This window comes from Lepisma saccharinum, chromosome 6 (assembly GCF_977018435.1).
Source record: "Lepisma saccharinum chromosome 6, izLepSacc3.1, whole genome shotgun sequence".
Lineage (NCBI taxonomy): Eukaryota > Metazoa > Arthropoda > Insecta > Zygentoma > Lepismatidae > Lepisma > Lepisma saccharinum.
In genome coordinates this window covers 24,058,746-24,081,905 of record NC_139234.1, presented here as the reverse complement: position 1 = coordinate 24,081,905, position 23,160 = coordinate 24,058,746, and the positions used below count along the sequence as shown (strand labels likewise).

Genomic DNA, 23,160 nt, shown 5'->3' with positions numbered 1-23,160 from the left:
GTGATGTGCATAAGAGTTTACGGAAGAAACGTCCGGGTTTCATCACAAAGGGTGTTCTCTTTTTGCAAGACAATGCACGACCGCATACCGCTCAACACACATTCCAAACATTCCAGGAAATCGGCTGGGAGATATTACCCCCCCCTATAGTCCTGACTTAGCGCCAAGTGATTTTCACCTGTTTGGACCCCTGAAGGAATTCCTTGGAGGAAAACATTTCAACACTGATGATGAAGTGAAGAATGCTGTCCTACAATGGTTCCGCCGTAATGATAAATCCTTCTATGCGGAAGCATTCCAGGCGTTAGTTAAACGCTGGGATAAGTGTATAACTGTAGCAGGAGGTTATGTGGAAAAATAAATCCAGTTACCACACTTTGAAATTTGTTCTTCTATTTTTTTTAAAAAAAAGTCCCCGATTGACTTGAACGACCTAGTATGTATAATCTTGTAATCATTTTCTACACGATGAATGAAATTGACATGTAAAATATTATTACTTTTTACAGGAAATATGGGACACAGCTAAAAGACTGTCCTGCCCTCTGGGAGGCGGCTTTAAAAACAACAAGAAGCAAGTCATATTCCGTCCATTCGTGGTGGACATGTTGGATGTTATGTCTGTTCCTGTGGGGACAGGGACAGTCGATTGTTGGATGGACATCCAGCGAGGAGAATATCCTAACGTATGGAACAGTCTTATGTAATATTGTTTACTTATTCACTTTAATGCATTTTATTTGGTAGGTTTCTTGAATGGTGGTGTAAGAAATTATAGGTTGTGTTACATTTCGTTCACACATAACAAACTAAAAATCTTAAATTTCACAATTTAGATTTTTGTTTTATTGCGATAAAGCAGGATATTGAAGGTTTTCTGGTGAATATAATCGCTGAAAAAATTCACAGTTGTTGATATTATGGTCATTTGAAATTCAATAGTTGTAATGCAACCATGATATTCCTTATAAAAAAATACGAATTGATGCCACTGAGAAGCAAAAGCTCGTACAATCTTGTGGTTCACCATATTTGACAATGTAGCTATAGCGATTGTTGAAATCGAATTATTAAAATTCACAGAGAGATAATACTTATGAGATAAATGCAGTTATCTTAGAATTGAAATTGTAATTAGCAACAATGACAAATTGTTATCTTTATCTGTCAGTTATCTAACGAAAAACTGTTTTGCTGAATGAATCCATCATTTGTAAATGTGAAAATTTGATTGTAATATTGAATTTCTTGCAGACCGCACCGATAGACGAGATTATCAAAATTGGAGAAACTCTTACTATTCTGGTCTATCTAAAAGATGACGAGAATAAGTACGATATCAGAGTTAGAGACTGTTGGGCATATGACGACGAGAAGTACGATGCCCCGGGAACCTACAAGTTACAGCTCACTGACTCGGAAGGATGCCCGAGGTAATGGGGACAAATGATATTCTGGAGATTAAATATTAGATTTCATCATAATCATAATTATCAAACAAATATTATCATATTGTCCTATCATTAAAAGGTAAAGCTACCGCTTCCATATTTCAATATGCCGTGATTAACCCTCCTCCTGGGTTTCCCCAAAGTACCAACTTATTTGAGGCTGGGTGAATCGCAGAGCAGCTTTATAATGGACGTTGCTGAAATTATCCACGCCGGGAATCTAACCCGGGTCTCGCCGTAGCAGTCAAACTAATAAATGGGGGAGGCGGCCGCAGCGTGATACTGATCACATAACTTCTACGTGATGTGGGGCCCTACCTCCCTCATATGCCTTCATGGTATGTTATAATGCACAGTAGCAGCTTTGTTTTTTACCCTTTACATATTAGCTTCATTACATTATAGGGTCTCACTCTATACTCAAAGAGTTAATTTGAATATTTATTACTTAATTATTGATAATTATTATGGTTATAAAACGATTGTGCGTGTTGTTATCACAGTTTTCATAACTATGCTGCTCGATATATTGAAACAATTTAAGCCAATCTTGGTTTGCACTATACGAAATAATACTGAATACTTGGATTATGAATAACACTGAAAGGCCATCTTGGTGTAATTCCATTGGGTTGATTATTATAAATTTCCACTTCCATGCTGTTGAGTGATTTGGATGCTCTTCGTTGATTTTTCCCCTGCAGCATCAACTTGTTTTAAAGCACTTCTCTTTTGTTATTGTTTATAATGAGTTGTGTACATGTAACATGGTTGACGAACCTTAAACTATTTCTGGATTCTAACCAGGTTTATTATGCAGACATCACTGAATCCAGAGCGTGCTGTTAAAAATGAGTAGTATTTCATGGTATCAGTGTTCGTAGTGATTGCTGCCACAACAGTTTTAAGCAATCTGATTGGCTGACGTGATGTGGCGTCATTAGTGTGAGGTTAGGTTAAGTTAGATAGAAGAAGAAGAAGAAGAAGAAAGTGTTGTGGTATTAATTCCAACCATCAGTGTTAAGTCTTAATCTTCATGGCATAAACAGAAATACACATGTCAAGAGTGGAACTTCATAAATAAATATATTTCAACTTATATCAAAGTGGATTAACATTTTCACAGATAAACACATACATAAACAAAGTTTAACATAGTTGCTATGCACAGACTGTTAGAATTGGCCATAGCTGCAACTTCACCGGGCATAATAGTAACAACATATTTGAAATGTCATGTTATATAACAATCAGGTATTAGCAATCGCGTAGATAACAATAATACATAACATATAGTTTTTTCATGTCATTAGTCATAGAAATTTTAATACTGAGATATCATGTTTAGAAACTTAGACATATGATGTGGACATTGGTGAGTAAGGATTAGTTGAAACTGTTTCCCACCATTATGATTTTCTTTTCAGGAAAAGAAAGCTGATTCACTACTGGAGAACTACACACGAGACAGGGGCATCTGGAGCAAGCATAATTGCTTTCAACAACATTACAGCCTTCAAATTTCCAGATAAAATGCAAGTGTTTCTAACATGCAATGTAGAGGTAAGTTTGGAATGAAGGAAAATGCCTCTTCATTACGCTTGTCCTCCACAATGGCGCATATGGTGTCCTACACCGCTCCAAACAGCCTCGTGTTGGAAAATTATGGTGTGATTTAGTTTATTTTACTTCATTTTCTGCCACTATTGAGTAATCATGACGAAAGAAATGAATAGTGATGAAATGGATGAGGATGCATTCACGGATACATGAGAACGACACAGCACAATACTCTCATAGGAATATGCTGGCTGTGGTGGATACCACAGACACCAGAGCCTCGTTAGTCTGCGAGATTGCACCGCAGGGTGCACTACGTGGAAGAGAGGTTGACATTTGAGTGCTTTCGGAGTAGGTCAGCCTTTGCCCGTTGACATCTACAAAGAACGCCGAATATACACGAAGGCAATCGAAGTGACAACTGTCGAGTATCGAAAGCGTTTCTCCAGACTGGCATGGAAATTCCACAAGCATCTGCTTTGCGTTTCGGCATTGGGAATTGCACCATTTGATTTGAGTTTGAGTTTTTGTTTTATGTATATTTTATGCACAGATAGGCTAATCGTAACTGGACCTAAAGTTTAAAGTGGTACACCATTTGATTTCCTAAGAAGCAGGCATTCTTCTAGGTGGCGTGGTGTGACTTAGCGGGCGATAAGCTTTAATTATAAACATTGGATGTGTTTATGTAATTAAAGGAACATAGCCTGCACTCTGGAGAAAGAAAACTGAAAAATAGGCTATGTTGTGTAGAGATACTTGACTCGGACTTTCGGTTATCAGGTTCTTACACCCCTGAAAGTTAGGCAAGCACACACATTTCTTGCATAATTTTACGTTAGGCTACAGGCTTGAGTAATTTGTGTGCACTTGTGGAGACAAGCGAGCACACCTACTACTGCATACCACTGTATAATTCACCCTCATCGTTGCGATTTACCCACAGAGGTAGAAAAGTGACGAATATAACAATAAAAAAAATATGCATTACTCCAATTGTACACTTTACATAACCCTCAAACCACTTCTTGTCAGCTACTGTTGAACTTCTTCTCTCACTAAGAAATAAACTGTCTGCAGTTTTTCAGAAAATTCTATATTGAAAGTATTTCTCCAAAAACCTAGGACATTCGGAATATTCTTTTATTTAACTGTCTTGACAACATTGTCTGCACCGTAGTCGTTATTGAAATAGTGTCACTACCAATGACGACCTTAACATGGCTACAAAAGCAACATTTGATATACCACAGACGAAGTTTTCTTTCTTTGTCACATGGAATCAACAACCTACAATGCGTTCAACTGTCCATCAATAGTCTCAGACTTTCTTGCATAATGAATTCATTTTGAATATTCAAAAAGCTGAAACTTGTCTTTCCAACAAATGTGCAATGCATGTATTCAACTAATTTACAACATAAAATCAAATTTTAAACGTACGTGTGTTCATGGAGAAATGTGTAAATTTTAAGAAGCTAACGAAAATTAAGGCACGAACATTGTGATCATTCGAATATACTTTACGAAAGGACTAAGTATGTGAAACAATTACTATCTTTATTACAGATATGCTCTGGAGAATGCGAAGGCAGTTGTCAGGAAGAACCTGGGAGGCAAATAACAACCAGACCAACTACCCAAAGAATCTGCAGGCCTGGCAGTAAAGATCCACGATGCCCACAGCCAACACAGACACCACCACCAACAAGTCCAAGATGTTACCCTGGTAGCCGAGATCCAAGGTGCCCAACACCCACACAGCCTCCAACAACGAGACAACCTCAATGTTATCCAGGAAGTACTGACCCAAGATGTCCTAGGCCCACACAGCCTCCAACAACTAGGCAACCACAATGTTATCCAGGAAGTACTGACCCAAGATGTCCACAACCTACAGAGCCTCCAACGACTGCTCAACCGAGATGTTACCCGGGAAGTACAGATCCAAGATGCCCTAGGCCCACAGAGCCTCCCACAACGACACAACCTCAATGTTATCCAGGAAGTACAGATCCTAGATGCCCACGACCAACCACACCACCGACCACAAGAAAACCTCAATGTTATCCAGGAAGCACTGATTCCAGATGTCCGAAACCCATCCAACCTCCAACAACTGCTCCACCAAGGTGTTACCCGGGGAGTACGGATTCAAGATGTCAGAAACCAACGCAGCCACCAACTACTGGTTACCCACGTTGTTATCCGGGAAGTCTAGATCCAAATTGCCCACAGCCTACAAAACCTACAACAGCAAGACCTCAATGTTACCCAGGAAGCACAGATGCACGATGTCCGAAACCCACGAGGCCTCCAACAACAGCCCCTCCACGATGTTACCCAGGAAGTACCGACTCAAGGTGTCCCAAAACAACCCAACCACCTACAACGAGACCTCCACAATGTTATCCAGGAAGCACAGATGCACGATGTCCGAAACCCACGAGGCCTCCAACAACAGCCCCTCCACGATGTTACCCAGGAAGTACCGACTCAAGGTGTCCCAAACCAACTCAACCACCTACAACCAGACCTCCGCAATGTTACCCAGGAAGCACAGATGCACGATGTCCGAAACCTACGAGGCCTCCAACAATAGCCCCTCCACGATGTTACCCTGGAAGTACCGACTCAAGGTGTCCTAAACCAACCCAACCACCTACAACGAGACCTCCACAATGTTATCCAGGAAGCACAGATGCACGATGTCCGAAACCCACGAGGCCTCCAACAACAGCCCCTCCACGATGTTACCCTGGAAGTACCGACTCAAGGTGTCCTAAACCAACCCAACCACCTACAACGAGACCTCCACAATGTTATCCAGGAAGCACAGATGCACGATGTCCGAAACCCACGAGGCCTCCAACAACAGCCCCTCCACGATGTTACCCTGGAAGTACCGACTCAAGGTGTCCTAAACCAACCCAACCACCTACAACGAGACCTCCACAATGTTATCCAGGAAGCACAGATGCACGATGTCCGAAACCCACGAGGCCTCCAACAACAGCCCCTCCACGATGTTACCCAGGAAGTACCGACTCAAGGTGTCCGCAACCAACCCAACCACCTACAACGAGACCTCCACAATGTTATCCAGGAAGCACAGATGCACGATGTCCGAAACCCACGGAACCACCATTTACTGGTTACCCTCGCTGCTTTCCAGGAAGCTCAGACCCAAATTGCCCACAGCCTACGAAACCTACCACAGCGAGACCTCCACAATGTTACCCAGGAAGCACAGATGCACGATGTCCGAAACCCACGAGGCCTCCAACAACAGCCCCTCCACGATGTTATCCTGGAAGTACCGACTCAAGGTGTCCTAAACCAACCCAACCACCTACAACGAGACCTCCACAATGTTATCCAGGAAGCACTGATGCACGATGTCCGAAACCCACGAGGCCTCCAACAACAGCACCTCCACGATGTTACCCAGGAAGTACCGATTCAAGGTGTCCGAAACCAACCAAACCACCAACAACGAGACCTCCACAATGTTATCCAGGAAGCACAGATGCACGATGTCCGAAACCCACGAGGCCTCCAACAACAGCCCCTCCACGATGTTACCCAGGAAGTACCGACTCAAGGTGTCCGCAACCAACCCAACCACCTACAACGAGACCTCCACAATGTTATCCAGGAAGCACAGATGCACGATGTCCGAAACCCACGAGACCTCCAACAACAGCCCCTCCACGATGTTATCCTGGAAGTACCGACTCAAGGTGTCCGCAACCAACCCAACCACCAACAGCGAGACCTCCACAATGTTATCCAGGAAGCACAGATGCACGATGTCCGAGACCCACGAGGCCTCCAACAACAGCACCTCCACGATGTTACCCAGGAAGTACCGACTCAAGGTGTCCGCAACCAACCCAACCACCTACAACGAGACCTCCACAATGTTATCCAGGAAGCACAGATGCACGATGTCCGAAACCCACGAGACCTCCAACAACAGCCCCTCCACGATGTTATCCTGGAAGTACCGACTCAAGGTGTCCGCAACCAACCCAACCACCAACAACGAGACCTCCACAATGTTACCCAGGAAGCACAGATGCACGATGTCCGAAACCCACGAGGCCTCCAACAACAGCCCCTCCACGATGTTTCCCTGGAAGTACCGACTCAAGGTGTCCGAAACCAACCCAACCACCTACAACGAGACCTCCACAATGTTATCCAGGAAGCACAGATGCACGATGTCCGAAACCCACGGAACCACCTTTTACTGGTTACCCTCGCTGCTTTCCAGGAAGCTCAGATCCAAATTGCCCACAGCCTACGAAACCTACCACAGCGAGACCTCCACAATGTTACCCAGGAAGCACAGATGCGCGATGTCCGAAACCCACGAGGCCTCCAACAACAACCCCTCCACGATGTTACCCAGGAAGTACCGACTCAAGATGTCCGAAACCAACCCAACCACCTACAACGAGACCTCCACAATGTTATCCAGGAAGCACAGATGCACGATGTCCGAAACCCACGAGGCCTCCAACAACAGCCCCTCCACGATGTTATCCAGGAAGTACCGATTCAAGGTGTCCGAAACCAACCCAAACACCAACAACGAGACCTCCACAATGTTACCCAGGAAGCACAGATGCACGATGTCCTAAACCCACGAGGCCTCCAACAACAGCCCCTCCACGATGTTACCCTGGGAGTACCGACTCAAGGTGTCCGAAACCAACCCAACCACCTACAACGAGACCTCCACAATGTTATCCAGGAAGCACAGATGCACGATGTCCGAAACCCACGAGGCCTCCAACAACAGCCCCTTCACGATGTTACCCAGGAAGTACCGACTCAAGGTGTCCTAAACCAACCCAACCACCTACAACGAGACCTCCACAATGTTATCCAGGAAGCACAGATGCACGATGTCCGAAACCCACGGAACCACCATTTACTGGTTACCCTCGCTGCTTTCCAGGAAGCTCAGATCCAAATTGCCCACAGCCTACGAAACCTACCACAGCGAGACCTCCACAATGTTACCCAGGAAGCACAGATGCACGATGTCCGAAACCCACGAGGCCTCCAACAACAGCCCCTCCACGATGTTATCCAGGAAGTACCGACTCAAGGTGTCCGCAACCAACCCAACCACCTACAACGAGACCTCCACAATGTTATCCAGGAAGCACAGATGCTCGATGTCCGAAACCCACGAGGCCTCCAACAACAGCCCCTCCACGATGTTTCCCTGGAAGTACCGACTCAAGGTGTCCGAAACCAACCCAAACACCTACAACGAGACCTCCACAATGTTATCCAGGAAGCACAGATGCACGATGTCCGAAACCCACGAGGCCTCCAACAACAGCCCCTCCACGATGTTATCCAGGAAGTACCGACTCAAGGTGTCCGAAACCAACCCAACCACCTACAACGAGACCTCCACAATGTTATCCAGGAAGCACAGATGCACGATGTCCGAAACCCACGAGGCCTCCAACAACAGCCCCTTCACGATGTTACCCAGGAAGTACCGACTCAAGGTGTCCTAAACCAACCCAACCACCTACAACGAGACCTCCACAATGTTATCCAGGAAGCACAGATGCACGATGTCCGAAACCCACGGAACCACCATTTACTGGTTACCCTCGCTGCTTTCCAGGAAGCTCAGATCCAAATTGCCCACAGCCTACGAAACCTACCACAGCGAGACCTCCACAATGTTACCCAGGAAGCACAGATGCACGATGTCCGAAACCTACGAGGCCTCCAACAACAGCCCCTTCACGATGTTACCCAGGAAGTACCGACTCAAGGTGTCCGCAACCAACCCAACCACCTACAACGAGACCTCCACAATGTTATCCAGGAAGCACTGATGCACGATGTCCGAAACCCACGAGGCCTCCAACAACAGCCCCTCCACGATGTTACCCAGGAAGTACCGACTCAAGGTGTCCGAAACCAACCCAACCACCTACAACGAGACCTCCACAATGTTATCCAGGAAGCACAGATGCACGATGTCCGAAACCCACGAGGCCTCCAACAACAGCCCCTTCACGATGTTACCCAGGAAGTACCGACTCAAGGTGTCCTAAACCAACCCAACCACCTACAACGAGACCTCCACAATGTTATCCAGGAAGCACTGATGCACGATGTCCGAAACCCACGAGGCCTCCAACAACAGCCCCTCCACGATGTTACCCAGGAAGTACCGACTCAAGGTGCCCTAAACCAACCCAACCACCAACAACGAGACCTCCACAATGTTACCCAGGAAGCACAGATGCACGATGTCCGAAACCCACGAGGCCTCCAACAACAGCCCCTCCACGATGTTACCCAGGAAGTACCGATTCAAGGTGTCCGAAACCAACCCAACCACCAACAACGAGACCTCCACAATGTTACCCAGGAAGCACAGATGCACGATGTCCGAAACCCACGAGGCCTCCAACAACAGCCCCTCCACGATGTTACCCAGGAAGTACCGACTCAAGGTGTCCTAAACCAACCCAACCACCTACAACGAGACCTCCACAATGTTATCCAGGAAGCACAGATGCACGATGTCCGAAACCCACGAGGCCTCCAACAACAGCCCCTCCACGATGTTTCCCTGGAAGTTCCGACTCAAGGTGTCCTAAACCAACCCAAACACCTACAACGAGACCTCCACAATGTTATCCAGGAAGCACAGATGCACGATGTCCTAAACCCACGAGGCCTCCAACAACAGCCCCTCCACGATGTTTCCCAGGAAGCACTGACTCAAGATGTCCGAAACCAACCCAATCACCTACAACGAGACCTCCACAATGCTATCCTGGTAGCACCGATCCTAGGTGTCCCAAGACTACTACAACCGAAACTCCAGTATATCCGAGGTGTTTTCCAGGCAGCACCGATCCACGTTGTGTCAGTCCGTCCACCAGTGGACCAACATATCTTCCTCCCGTTACATCCACTCAGTCAAGTCGCTGTTACCCAGGTAGTTCAGATCCTAGGTGTGGTACATCCGCTCCACCTACAAGTACCAAATCACCGCAGTGCTATCCCGGAAGCCCAGATCCAAGGTGTCGCAACCCAACCCAACCTCCAACAACAAGATTCCAATGTTATCCTGGAAGCAAGGATCCGAGATGTTCACAACCAACAACAATCGCTCCAACAACAAGATTCCAATGTTATCCTGGAAGCAGAGATCCAAGATGCCCACAACCCACAACAGTTCCTCCAACAACGAAATTCCAATGTTATCCTGGAAGCAGAGATCCACGGTGCCCACAACCCACAACAGCTCCTCCAACAACAAGATTCCAATGTTATCCCGGAAGCAGAGATCCAAGATGCTCACAACCCACAACAGCCCCTCCAACAACAAGATTCCAATGTTATCCAGGAAGCAAGGATCCAAGATGTCCACAACCCACAACAGCCCCTCCAACAACAAGATTCCAATGTTATCCTGGAAGCAGAGATCCAAGATGCCCACAGCCCACAACAGCCCCTCCAACAACAAGATTCCAATGTTATCCAGGAAGCAAGGATCCAAGATGTCCACAACCCACAACAGCCCCTCCAACAACAAGATTCCAATGTTATCCTGGAAGCAGAGATCCAAGATGCCCACAGCCCACAACAGCCCCTCCAACAAGATTCCAATGTTATCCAGGAAGCAAGGATCCAAGATGTCCACAACCCACAACAGCCCCTCCAACGACAAGATTCGAATGTTATCCTGGGAGCAAGGATCCTCGTTGTCAACAACCAACAACAAGACCTACTGGCTGTTATCCTGGAAGCAACGATCCTGCATGCAGACCTACTCCTACTACAACAAAACCTTCCACATTCGCGCGTTGCTATCCCGGATCCACTGATCCAAGTTGCGCGCCGACCACACCCGAACCTCTTCCGGGATGTATTCCAGGTTTTCCTGGAGCCAACTGCACAGGCGACACCTCTATTAATTTCCCTCAAAATATCCTCCCACCAAAATGTTTCCCTGGAACTAAAGATCCAAGGTGTCTTCCAACGACTCCAACGACTAGGAGACCAGAGTGCTTCCCTGGTTCTACGGATCCGAGATGTTCCACGACTAGAACACCAAAGCCCAGCAGAGACCACGGTGACGATTTCCACGGGAAAGACCAAGATCCTAGATACCACGCATTCCACTCGTGTAAGTTTGTTATATTTTCACAAATAACTTTCCTTTGTAGTTCCATGAATTAACATTACTAAAACTGATCTCAAAACTGAAGTCCTTGTTGATAGTATCCCCTATTCAAGTGATTGTAGACTCAGCACCGTGACGACAATTAAACATCTATTGGAAATGAAGAGAAGCGGAATCAGTTATGGAAAGTTTGATAATGGCAGAGACAGAACTCCGTGCTCTGACCTTGACTGGTCCAGGGGGGGGGGGGGAACTGTTCTGTTCTTGACACCCACGACACTGTTGCACCACGGAGTTTTTTGAAAGTTCAAAACATTGTATGAATGAAAGTATTTTTTTTTTCTGAATACCAAAGGAAGAGCGGGGAGGAAAGGATTTTGGGAATTAATGTACATTCATTCTCATATGCCCTGTATTCTCATATTTTCCTTCAGTTTATACAATTCCTAGGCAAAGTTTTGCAAAGGTTGTTTTATGCCCGCATACAGAAGGAGTTCCCACGAGACTAGATTTACAGTTTTAAAGAAATTGGAACCGATAATCTCCACAGAGTCGATGATTTGATTACAAAGCAACAACGTTAGCAAAAACAACCGGCTTGAGCAATTTGCACTTGTGGAAGGTATCGATGGCAACTCCCTGTATGTACAATGCACCACTGGCCAGTAGCATAGCACGGATGGTGCTTGTTTCCTCTGCCATTAATGCAATTCCATGGCAGTCACGAGTTTCAAAGTTTCTCACTACATGAACGCTACCGCTTCGCTCACTCACTCCTTCCTATCTTACACACCGCTACAGTACCGCCGTTCGTTCCGTATTCCACATGTGCGTACGTGAGCACTCATTCACAAATACTGCATGTTGACCCGGGATGTACAGAAATATTCCGGAGGGCCGTAATGAGCATCTAAACAGCTGGTATATCGACTCTAGTATGAACTAAGTATTCATTTTGAGTCTCATATGTAAGGGATTTGGATTAACCCATGATGACATATTAAATGAAGATTTATTGAAGTCATTACGTGAAAGTTTGACTAATTCACCTCTTCATTGCTCCTTTGCAACTCGGGAGTTCTAAAAAACAGTCAAAAACGTGTCTCGGGCATGGTTTCCACTACAAACATCCCGATGGCGTATAGGTAAGGCTGTCGCCTTGTAATGAAGGCGTTCCTGTGAGGGCACATTGCACAGTAGTTAGGATCCCACTCTAAACTCTAGGTCCAATTTCGATTGGCCTATCTGAGCATGAAGTGGATTTAAATCAAATACAGAATTCTGTTATCTTGAACATATCGCACATACGTACCAACAGCAATATATTACTAAATTATTATTAATGTATTAATGTACAAACCAATAAAAATACAGTAACATGGCATTGTTCAATAGTTTCCAGATGTTATAAAAAAACCGTTATAAGTTTCCTGAATACCAGTAACGCCCACTAGAAAATTGCCCAACCTCAGCTGTAATAGCAGTATTTGAATAATGCTTTGTCTAAGTCGACATACACGCAGTCAACTTTACTTGTACAAACGTACTCGCATACGATTTCAGCAGTTGACATTATCCCATTTTGCAAGCGAAGTGCTCAGTTTGTACATCACCATCTGCACTTTCTCATTATTAGAGGCTGGGGAGAACTGCGATCGATTCCCGAAGTGGGTGATTTGAGGTAGGATTTTTTCCAGGCGTAGCGGCTACCTAATAAATAAGACGTACAACGCTGAGGGGCTGGAACGTGCTGCTGATCACATGTCCTATACCAGTTTCTGATATTGTGAATGTGTGTTGCCCTGTTTCCACATACTCTCCTATATGTCTTCATGGCATGTTGCAACATGCACAGGGCAGCTTTTCCTTTACTTTCTGATCATTATTTAACATTTTATCAAATGATATTGTCTATTAAATGTTGTTTTAACTATTTCCTCTTTTCTTTTCAATATAGGGATTTACGAGCCAAATGTTGTGCTAAGCCTTTTCCTATATTTTCTTTTCAATAGGGATGTACGAACCAAATGTTGTGCTAAGCTTTTCCTCTCTTTTCTTTTCAATAGGGATTTACGAACCAAATGTTGTGCTAAGCTTTTTCCTCTCTTTTCTCTTCAATAGGGATGTACGAACCAAATGTTGTGCTAAGCTTTTTCCTTTCTTCTCTTTTCGATAGGGATGTACGAACCAAATGTTGCGCTAGGCTTTTCTGTCTCTTTTTCTTTTCAATAGGGATGTCCGAGTCAAATGTTGTGCTAAGCTTTTTCCTCCCTTTTCCTTTCAATAGGGATTTACGAACCAAATGTTGTGCTAAGCTTTTTCCTCTCTTTTCTCTTCAATAGTGATGTACGAACCAAATGTTGTGCTATTCTTTTTCCTCTCTTTTCTCTTCAATAGGGATTTACGAACCAAATGTTGTGCTAGGCTTTTCTGTCTGTTTTCTTTTCAATGGGGATGTACGAGTCAAATGTTGTGCTAAGCTTTTTCCTCCCTTTTCTTTTCAATAGGGATTTACGAGCCAAATGTTGTGCTAAACGTTTTCCTCTCTTTTCTTTTCAATAGGGATGTACGAACCAAATGTTGTGTTAAGCTTTTTCCTCTCTTTTCTCTTCAATAGGGATTTACGAACCAAATGTTGTGCTATTCTTTTTCCTCTCTTTTCTCTTCAATAGGGATGTACGAACTAAATGTTGTGCTAGGCTTTTCTGTCTCTTTTCTCTTCAGTAGGGATGTACGAACCAAATGTTGTGCTATTGTTTTTCCTCTCTTTTCTCTTCAATAGGGATGTACGAACCAAATGTTGTGCTAAGTTTTTTTCTATCTTTTCTTTCAATAGGGATGTATGAGCCAAGTCCAAGGAGACCATCACACAGAAGAAATTTCGGCAAACGAGAAGCACCGGTTCCACAAACCAGTTCGGGACTCCACAGAATCAGTAAGAGGCACGTCGAACAGCAGCAGACTGTTCGAATCACTCTTGGTGTTCGCGGTCTCCTGGTCGCTAGCGAGCAGGAGGAACTGCCGAGAGCTGAAGCTATCGTCAGCTCCGTCGAGATACCACTCGACGAAGACGCTCCTGCAAGAACTTACGGGAATATGTTGCACGTGAACTTGGTGGCAGGACTCTCGCTTGGACTTATACTGGTAGGCGCTCTGGCGACAGTGGTGCTATACTTTCGGCTGAGGAGAAGGAAGCTGGCTGCAATCGAAGCTAAGAATACGAAAGCATTGGCCACATCGAAATAAAGAGATTGTCCCCTACTCGACAGAATGACCCTTTACCCAGAATCCACGAGAGTACATCAGACTGGTGAAGCATATATGACGTCATGATGTGATGAAATTGCCAACATATCTCATTGAAATAATATATACACTTATTGAAATTCCATCTTAGATGTTTTCTATAAATATAATTAAAGTTACTTGCCAAAATAGTAACGATATTCCATGCAAATAAAGGCACAATATTTAAGGTGTCTGTAGCACATGTCCACATCCAGTTTGTTCACCTTTGACCAAATGCAATCAGGGTGCCACACTTTATTATTGCTTAGAAACAACATTAACAATTGTCTCTTAATAATGAGGATGAAATCCTATAAAACTGTTCGTAAAAATCTTTATATATTGCATTAAGTTTATTTCATCTGAGATCCACTGCGCAGTGAAAGGTTAATATCCTCAACAAGTATCAATTCAGACGACGCCATTTTGATTCATATGTTCTCTGAGGTAGGGAAATCTATGACGTCACAATTGCAGCTGGTGAAACCTCTAGTGTACAGTCACGGACACTGCCGGCTTGTAACGATTCCATTGAAAGTCAATGTATTCATTACAAGCCGACAGTGGCCGTGACTGTACATTGGTGAATTCTGGAAAGCGGTTCTTTGAAAGTCTTCAGCAGAGTCAACACTCCAAGCGTCAAACAAGTAGTGCCATGGACACATGAACTCAAGTACCAATCGACAGGAGGTGCTCACACAGCTTTAAATACACTGATATACAGTATTTTTTCATTGAAAACTTTCAACTCGGCATATCGTTCGTACTGCAATTATTGACCATTGAGTTATTTTAAACATCAGTCAATATGTTAAACAAACATTATTCAAAGAACTGTACGTTAAACGATGAAGTTTCACGACGATCAGTTTAACCTGATAGAGCCTGTCCTAAGGAGGGACAAAAGGGGCACAATCTTCAAGGGCTCCTGCGTCAAGGGGTTTTGCCATTAGACTAGGCAGTTCTAAAAAATACATTCTTTACATTGCAGATTACTAAAATCGTTCTATAAGCAATGGAATATTCCAAGAAGTAACGTATCTGTCAAAAATGTTGTCATGTATTTACGATTTCGCCTTAGGTAGGGTAATGTTTGACTAAAGTGTATCAAATGTTGTCTCCAGTCCGCACATCGACGATTGTTACACTGCAGTTACACCGTAGGGCAGTCACAATGTAAGTGTAGTATTCCATAAAATAAGAAATTGTAAGTTAATAAGTTACTCTGAGGATGTTTCGGAGTGATTCAAACCCTATAACCCACCTTAATATACGTGTACTATACATGTACGATACGATATATTAATATGGATAAAAGTTTGTATGCAGAAATTGTAAATTCAATCCAACTTTGTTCGGTGGCAAGTACGAAACTGGCAAGTAAGAAAAAACACATGGAAATTGTTATTAATGACACTTAACCCTTAAAAGCACAATGGGGGAATATGAGACGTGGTATGTTATAAAAAACGTAAAATTTTATGTTCGTTTTCTTGTGGAATAAACCTTTCTGGCATCTGCAACTTAATATTCGTTCACAATTTGCCGCCAATTTACAATCTTTTAATTATCTTTTAAAAAATGTATACACTTTCTATTTTTCCCCTTCTAAGCACTATGGTTGGTAATTGGAAAATAAGAAACTGAACATACAAAATCACATAATAATTTAAAAATCGTAGATTTGGTGGCAAAGTGTGAACAAATGTGCAGTTGAAGATGTCAGAAAGATTTAATGTTCCACCAGAAAACGAAACATAAAATTTTATGTTTGTTATAGTGTGCTGGCTCTCATAGGCCCATATTGTCCTTTAACCATGCCATGCAATAACGGTTAATTCATATGTGAAATATGTATTTTAATCGCCTTGTTAGCAGAAATACTTTAATAAATAACGTACACTCATCTCATCAAATTGGATAGAGTCGTCTTAGGTCCCCCAAAATGCCGAAATTGGTTGTTGAGACGAAAGTTCTTTTAAGTGTCAAAATATAAATATATTCATTAATAATTATGACACTGATTATATGATACGACAGCTTCAGACTAAAAATCTATTTTTTTTCGATATCTCCTCAGGCCAGAGAAAATTTCGGTAATATGTCCCACGCTTCTGCCACTCCTAGGGCAGGCTCTGATTTTTTTTATATCCACGGACTTTGCTTTTCTATACTACACTTTTGTAAATAAATATAAGAAAAGGTGTATTGTAACTGTGAAATGAATCATCTGAAAAACTGTATGTGAAAATGATAATCTGTGGACTCATATTCAGCTTTTATAGCAATCTGACCAACAAGCCATTCTTCAGGGAGTAAGACAGAAGGTTTATGTAATTGCAGGAAAGGTTGTATATTTTTCACAGGCTACCATTTCATTTTACAAAATTCCATAAATAAATAAAGGATATTACACTTATCTATGTGCTCAGTTTCATTTCATAGTTATTAGAAATTAAGTTCATGTGTGTGTGTGTGTGTGTGTGATGGTGTGTGTGAGTGAGTGAGTGAATGAAAATCATTCTCATGGTAAAACTATCGTTAACCTGCTGAAATGTGCCACTCAACACAAGTCGAATATGCAGCCAATCGAAGTTTTATGCGTTTCATAGTTTGACAATATTTTTCAAGAAAAAAATCTGATCCTCTCTTAATGAGGGAGGGGCTGTTGAAAGTGGTGCAAGGTTGTAGCCTACACGGACCTGGGGAGCCGTGGCCAGCTCACAGGGGCGCCACGAAATGTTCCAACATTTTCACTGAAATGATATGATTGTTCCTAAATATATGCTTATTTAGTACTTTTTACACATAAAATGTTTCCGAATTTGAAATATGTGTTTATTTTTTAACTTAAGGCATGCAACCTAATCACACTATCTGAGTGTTGCAAGTGTTAAATAGGCCTACATTTTGACTTAGGGCGCCGTGAAATGAAAACGTTTCGGGACCCCTGGGCTTCGCCAAGAGCATGCTCGCAATACAAGTACCCAATTTTCCTGTATGCAATTAGTTTCAGTAAATTCAAGGAATCAAAATTGCCAAAATTAAAATATTTATAGATTGGTTTGGCATATTTTTCCTCTCTTTTTCCTGCCACATTTGGCTAGTGGAGACGATGAGGATGCGTGATATGATGAATTTGATGGAGGGACAGTCACAGAGAACACCTATGCCAAGGCCGGGATTCGAAACCAGGACCACTACCATCCTAGCGCACTGTGATAACCACTCAGCCACGGAAGTCAGCCCAAAATTTTAAAATTGGTCTACTCTGCTTGGCTCACACAGCGAACAGGGGAGAGGCGTGGGGTTTCCCCACAAAAATAAAATATTTGTACACTGAAATATTTCACACTGAAAAGATATACCTATTATGCAAAAAGAAAACATGTTATTTATCGATTCCCGTTCTTAGCTAAAAGGAACACACTGTATCAATCAATGGAGAAATTTAGCAGCAGTTTGAACATCTCCTTGCGCTCTAAAAAGAAGTTAAAAAATACAATAGGAAAATAGAACTGCACAAAAATATAACACATCAAGAATAAGTAGCTGGAAGTTCATTTTTCACCTCATGCACTTGAAAAGTATTAAGAATCCACGTGAAACCCTAACAATTGCGTAAAAGATAAAACTTGCTTAACTTGTTGCTTTGCAGTATACTATTCATACACGTGTAAACATTTTCTGGCAACAATGTTTTTCCATGTTACTGTGATTGCAAGAGACTTAAGGTCACTATTAATATTGATAGATGTCTCTGGTATTGATTACCACCCTCTCTGTCCTTCCTCTTAATCCCTCCATGAAAAAATATCAATAAAGTAGTAGAGAAATTCTCCACTAGGAGGCAACACTGTATGGACTTAAGTTTGCACAATTCATTGAGTACTGTCCTAAGGTCCCAACTCAGGAAGTGCCAACTGAGGAAGTGTGACGAAAGTACCCATTTCAGGAACTGTTCTTTTCTGGCGGAATATTTCCATGGAATATAGTCCCAACTCAGGAAGCGCTTCCAATAGCCTCGGGAGGGAAAGGAAAAAGGTGAGGACCTATTTTTTAGACCATTTTGTCGTTACTACACGTGATCTTGAAACACTTCATAAAAGTGTTTCTGATATGTATATAATAACTGTATGGATGATATATGTTGATATAGTTCCTTTTGCAGTTCCGTTGAGGCTACGTTACCCCTCCATCTGACGTAAATATGGACGTATTAACTTAATATTGATAACTTACATCAATAATTAAGAGAAATAGAATACAGTAAAACCTCGTTAATCCGGACTTCGCTTAATCCGGACAGGCAAAGGAAAGGGGGGGGAATGCATTCGTCATATTGCTCCGTAACGGATGTACGTACTGCACTGTAGTATTGCTTTAATGTTACATTTTACTGTACTGTATAGTGTATTTAGGCCTATGCCCTTTAAATACACCGTAATAAACGTGTTTTGTTGCTATAAAGATGTTGTAATTCACTTTCTACTATTCTTTTAGGTTATTTCAGTTAATCCGGACTTTAGTTAAACCGGTCAACTTATCCCCCCCCATTAGTCCGAATTAACGAGGTTTTACTGTAATTTGTAGGAAGAGCATGAGATGCATGGACGTCAGGAGAGGGCAGATGGGTCGTACCACTCCATTGATCCTGCCTGCAAAATTGCATCCTTCAATTCAAATTAGGAGAAAAAAAGCTTGTTGTTATTATAATGGAAAGTACAATATAAATGTAATGTAAGTAAATACGTTAGAAGGGAGAATTGGATGAAAAATGCACGATTCTGATCAGAATTTCGTGTTTTCATAATGCACCACTTAATCCCAATACCAGATAGATCCATAATTTTTCACAATTCCAAATGTAAGTTTTTGATATTAAGAGGTTACCTAACGTAAACCTTCATTAATAAAATGTCCTCCCTACTTTCATATTTTCCTTGGGCGATATGTGTAAAAGTTAATAAGAAAATAACGCAACTATAGAATTCAGTATATTAAATGTAAGGAGCGGAAAAAATATAGAAAAGGAGTTGTGTCGGATTTTCATTCGTGTAGGCTCCTCGAGTAGGAGTCTCTCTCTCAAGGTTATAATAATAATAATTGACAATAATAAAATAGTTTTTTATTATTATTAGTGTATGTTAAAGTTATTTGAAGAAAATAGGCCAAAGTATCAATTTGTAGCGTATATTGTATATTGCATGGTTGCCAGGAGTAGGTAAGTAACACTTTTTTCACCATAATTTTCATTTTCTTTTTTTCCTGTTTCCAGTATTTCCATGTCGTAGACCATCACTAAACACACCTTTTGTTGCCTTCAAACATCAACAGTGTTACCACTGTACCTCATAATTTTTTTAAAACACCCACCGGTACGCCTTTACGAGCCATTTCAGGATTGGCTATACGCGAAAACGATCGGTTTTCTTCTCTGAACTATAGATGGCGAAATAGTCCACCTATCCAAGGTGGAAATTGGCGTCCAAATTTCCGTACGAATGTTTGACATGCAATTTTCCATGCTTTGTGGAAAAATAAATTTACACTTTCACTTACATTTGGCAACACTGCATGAACAACACTGCACCCCGTTTGTTGTTTCTATGTTTAAAAATATCTACTTGGACAGGGCTAACATTTGGTGTATGACTTATGTATGTACAGGTTTCGGTTACAAAGTAACGCCACTCTTAATTCCCAGTTGCGCCGTTCGTGGGGCACCCTGTAGTTAGCGTCCAAACAGCATGACAAAAGAAAATAGAACGAACAAGGAAAAAGCCAACGTCCTTGCAGTCGAGACTGCTCACACAGAATACTCCGTGGTTCACGGTTCACACGTACTACTCACCAACAGTCATAAGTTCTACACTCAGCCACCAGGTGGCAGCACCAATCAAACACATATCATACAATGCAGTGTTTCTGTAAACAGTTTATAATTATGATAATTACCATTATTATCAGTCACGATCTGACCACCCCTACAAAAATTTCTGGTGACGGCATTTTCTATCCTCTATACTTGGAGCTATGCGTTACATTAAGAGTCATCTGACACAGTTATACATTATTTTATGAAAATGTGGATTTGTGAAACCTTAAAACATTTTCTATATACATTTTCGTTAATCGTCTGGTGCAAATCAACCTCGTAGGTATGTAGATTGCTATTTCACCGTATATGTGTCTTGCGATAGGGAATTTTTGTGCGATGCATGTGAAGACTTTCACAAATTTGAACAAAATGGGGCAATATTACATTGTAATTTTCCATATTTAAGTATTTACAACAATAATGAAAATGTGCACTTACACATATTTGAGAAACTAATGGTATAATTAAAATTAGGTCAAAATTTTATTTTTCTGAATATGCATATGCCAGGTTCGGATCGAAATAAAGTCGATTTCGGGGTTACACAAGAAACGCAACACAAACGTTTTAGTCACATGTGAGAAAGTTTGAGTTTTAAGTTCACGTTATGCATAGATAAGCTAACCGGGAATGGATATACAGCTTAAAGTTGGATCCGTATGCCTCCACCGAGTCTCGAATCCGGGACCGCCTTATTACAATGCAGGATGGGGTTTTAATTTTTCTAGTTGTTTGCATGATTTTTTATACATCGTACATTAACGGACTTTTCCTCGCAAGAGCAATTTAGCACAGGAACTGTTATATCGCCCAAAAAGAATGTAGATATTTTGAGGGATTATCTCTAACATATGTGCAGACAGTGTTTTAATCCTTGTAAAGCGGTTTAAGTCCATTTTATGTTCGATAGGCTAATCGGGACTGGATCTGCAGTTTAACGTAAGATCCGAATGGCTATGAAATGGTGTCACCACCTGGAATCAAATCCAGACACCCCGATCACAATGCAACGGCGTCAGGCAGCTTCTAGACCGAAGCGACAAGACAGGCGACACGGGGAGAGGGGGTTCAAACCGAGGAGAAAAGAGACAAGCGACATTCACCTCCAGTTCCAGTGTGTAAATGAAGCTTTCACTGCGCATTCGAAATCAACAGACCCAGACGACACGATGCGCGCTAGTGAGAAAAAGATGCCTTTGGATTGAATGAAACTACAAGCGGCACCTGTGCTGAACGTTTGCACTCTTTTCCAAGTGACACCTGACAAGTGTCGCTTGTCACTGCCACTTCGACCTGAATGCTTCCTGAGATTAGGAAAACTACAAGCAATACGTGTCCCGCGTCACTTGAGGATTTCACCAATCAAATACACGCTTTTGCGGCTTGTCATCGCGCGAAATGTTGTCGATTGGTTCGTTCCCAAATGACACGTGTCGCAATATCTCCCTTAAGGTGCATTCCCACTATGCCAACTGGCAAGGCTCTGCGCAAAAGTCGTTCTGCTCTGCCGAACTCGATGGACTTCCCCACAGCACTGCGGTGTGGAGACGTGCACCAGTCTGGTTCGACGGCTTGTTGGCAGCACACGTGAAATACTCCGTGAAAATGCATGGCAAGTACGGTTGGCGAATTTTGTGTTTTTTTAAAATAAAAAAAAGAAACAAATAAAACAGTTTTTTTGTTTTAAATATGATTTAATGAAGAACAAAAAACATGTTTTAACCAAATGAAACGTTTAAAATAATGCTAAAAATAATTATTTTCTAAGAATGATGCTTAACTAGGAATCTGTTAATCATTCAACGAAGGACTGTGTTTCTAGTTATAAAGTAAACACTTGATTAACTTCTTAAAATACCTTAAATCTCACATGTAAGCTCTTCGAGAATGCTTAACTAATACACACTATCCATGTGCTAACTACTCTGTTTTCCGAAATACTTTTTTATCGTGAATGCAACAAAATATTGACATTAACAACTATGTGCAGTGTGTCAAGTGAGGAACAAATCTGTTTCATCCATATACTATTTAATTTTATAAATGTTTCAAGCACTTGGGGGGAAAAAAAAGATAGGTGTTTTAAACGTGCTCCACGGGTACGATATGTTTCTTTGTTAACTGAAAATACAATACAGACTTTTGTGCACAATAAACAAAATGACACGGAGTGAATGGAAATACAAAGTTACAAAACACGTAAATACGTAACCAGAATGTCAAATATAAAGGATCAAAATATGTTTTAATCAAGTCTATACAAATACAACACTGTGTTTCAAACGTTTTAAACAATTGTAAAAAAAAACTATTGTAAAAAACAATGTCGTATGTTTTAAAGGTTTAAAATAAGTTATCAATGTGTGTTATAAACAAGTCTAAAAAACGTTACAACATTGTGTTTTGAACGTTTTAAACATTTGTAAAAAAAACAATGTCGTGTGTTTTAAAGGTTTAATATAAATTATATATTGTTTTGTATTTATATAATGCTATAACTTATGAGTCCGTCCTTTCCACTCCATGATCAAAAGTTGAAGAAACAAGATCTAATCCTTCCCTTCACTGCCCACGCTTGGCGCCAGTCTGTGCGTCCCCCTCTTGGAGCGTCGGCACGATTTCCTTTGAAGAAAATCGCTATTTTAATCGGGTTGGAATCGATCTGGCAACTGACCTGTCCACGCATGTCAACGGCACGTACCCACTTGTTTGGCTTTTCCGCGTGGCCTTGCCAACTGGCATAGTGTGGACGCGCCTTAAGGCATACCAGGAAAACCAAGAGCTAACGTTCCCAC

General features: G+C 42.0%; 2 protein-coding genes across 2 annotated transcripts in view; both read left to right on the top strand.

The window, feature by feature from the left end:
- LOC145989021 (uncharacterized) overlaps window positions 1-16,842 on the top strand; it is a 120,665-nt gene extending 103,823 nt beyond the window's left edge. The window contains exons 5-9 of the mRNA XM_083124321.1: window positions 510-686; window positions 1,255-1,433; window positions 2,879-3,014; window positions 4,581-11,199; window positions 14,033-16,842. Of these exons, the coding sequence (XP_082980447.1) occupies window positions 510-686; window positions 1,255-1,433; window positions 2,879-3,014; window positions 4,581-11,199; window positions 14,033-14,442 (7,521 nt within the window). The 3' untranslated portion in view covers window positions 14,443-16,842. The remainder of the gene's footprint in view (window positions 1-509; window positions 687-1,254; window positions 1,434-2,878; window positions 3,015-4,580; window positions 11,200-14,032) is intronic.
- A 1,550-nt stretch (window positions 16,843-18,392) lies between these two features.
- LOC145988625 (putative cytochrome P450 49a1) overlaps window positions 18,393-23,160 on the top strand; it is a 44,980-nt gene continuing 40,212 nt past the window's right edge. Inside the window, exon 1 of the mRNA XM_083123647.1 lies at window positions 18,393-18,528. The gene's annotated coding sequence lies outside the window, so the exon portion shown is untranslated. The remainder of the gene's footprint in view (window positions 18,529-23,160) is intronic.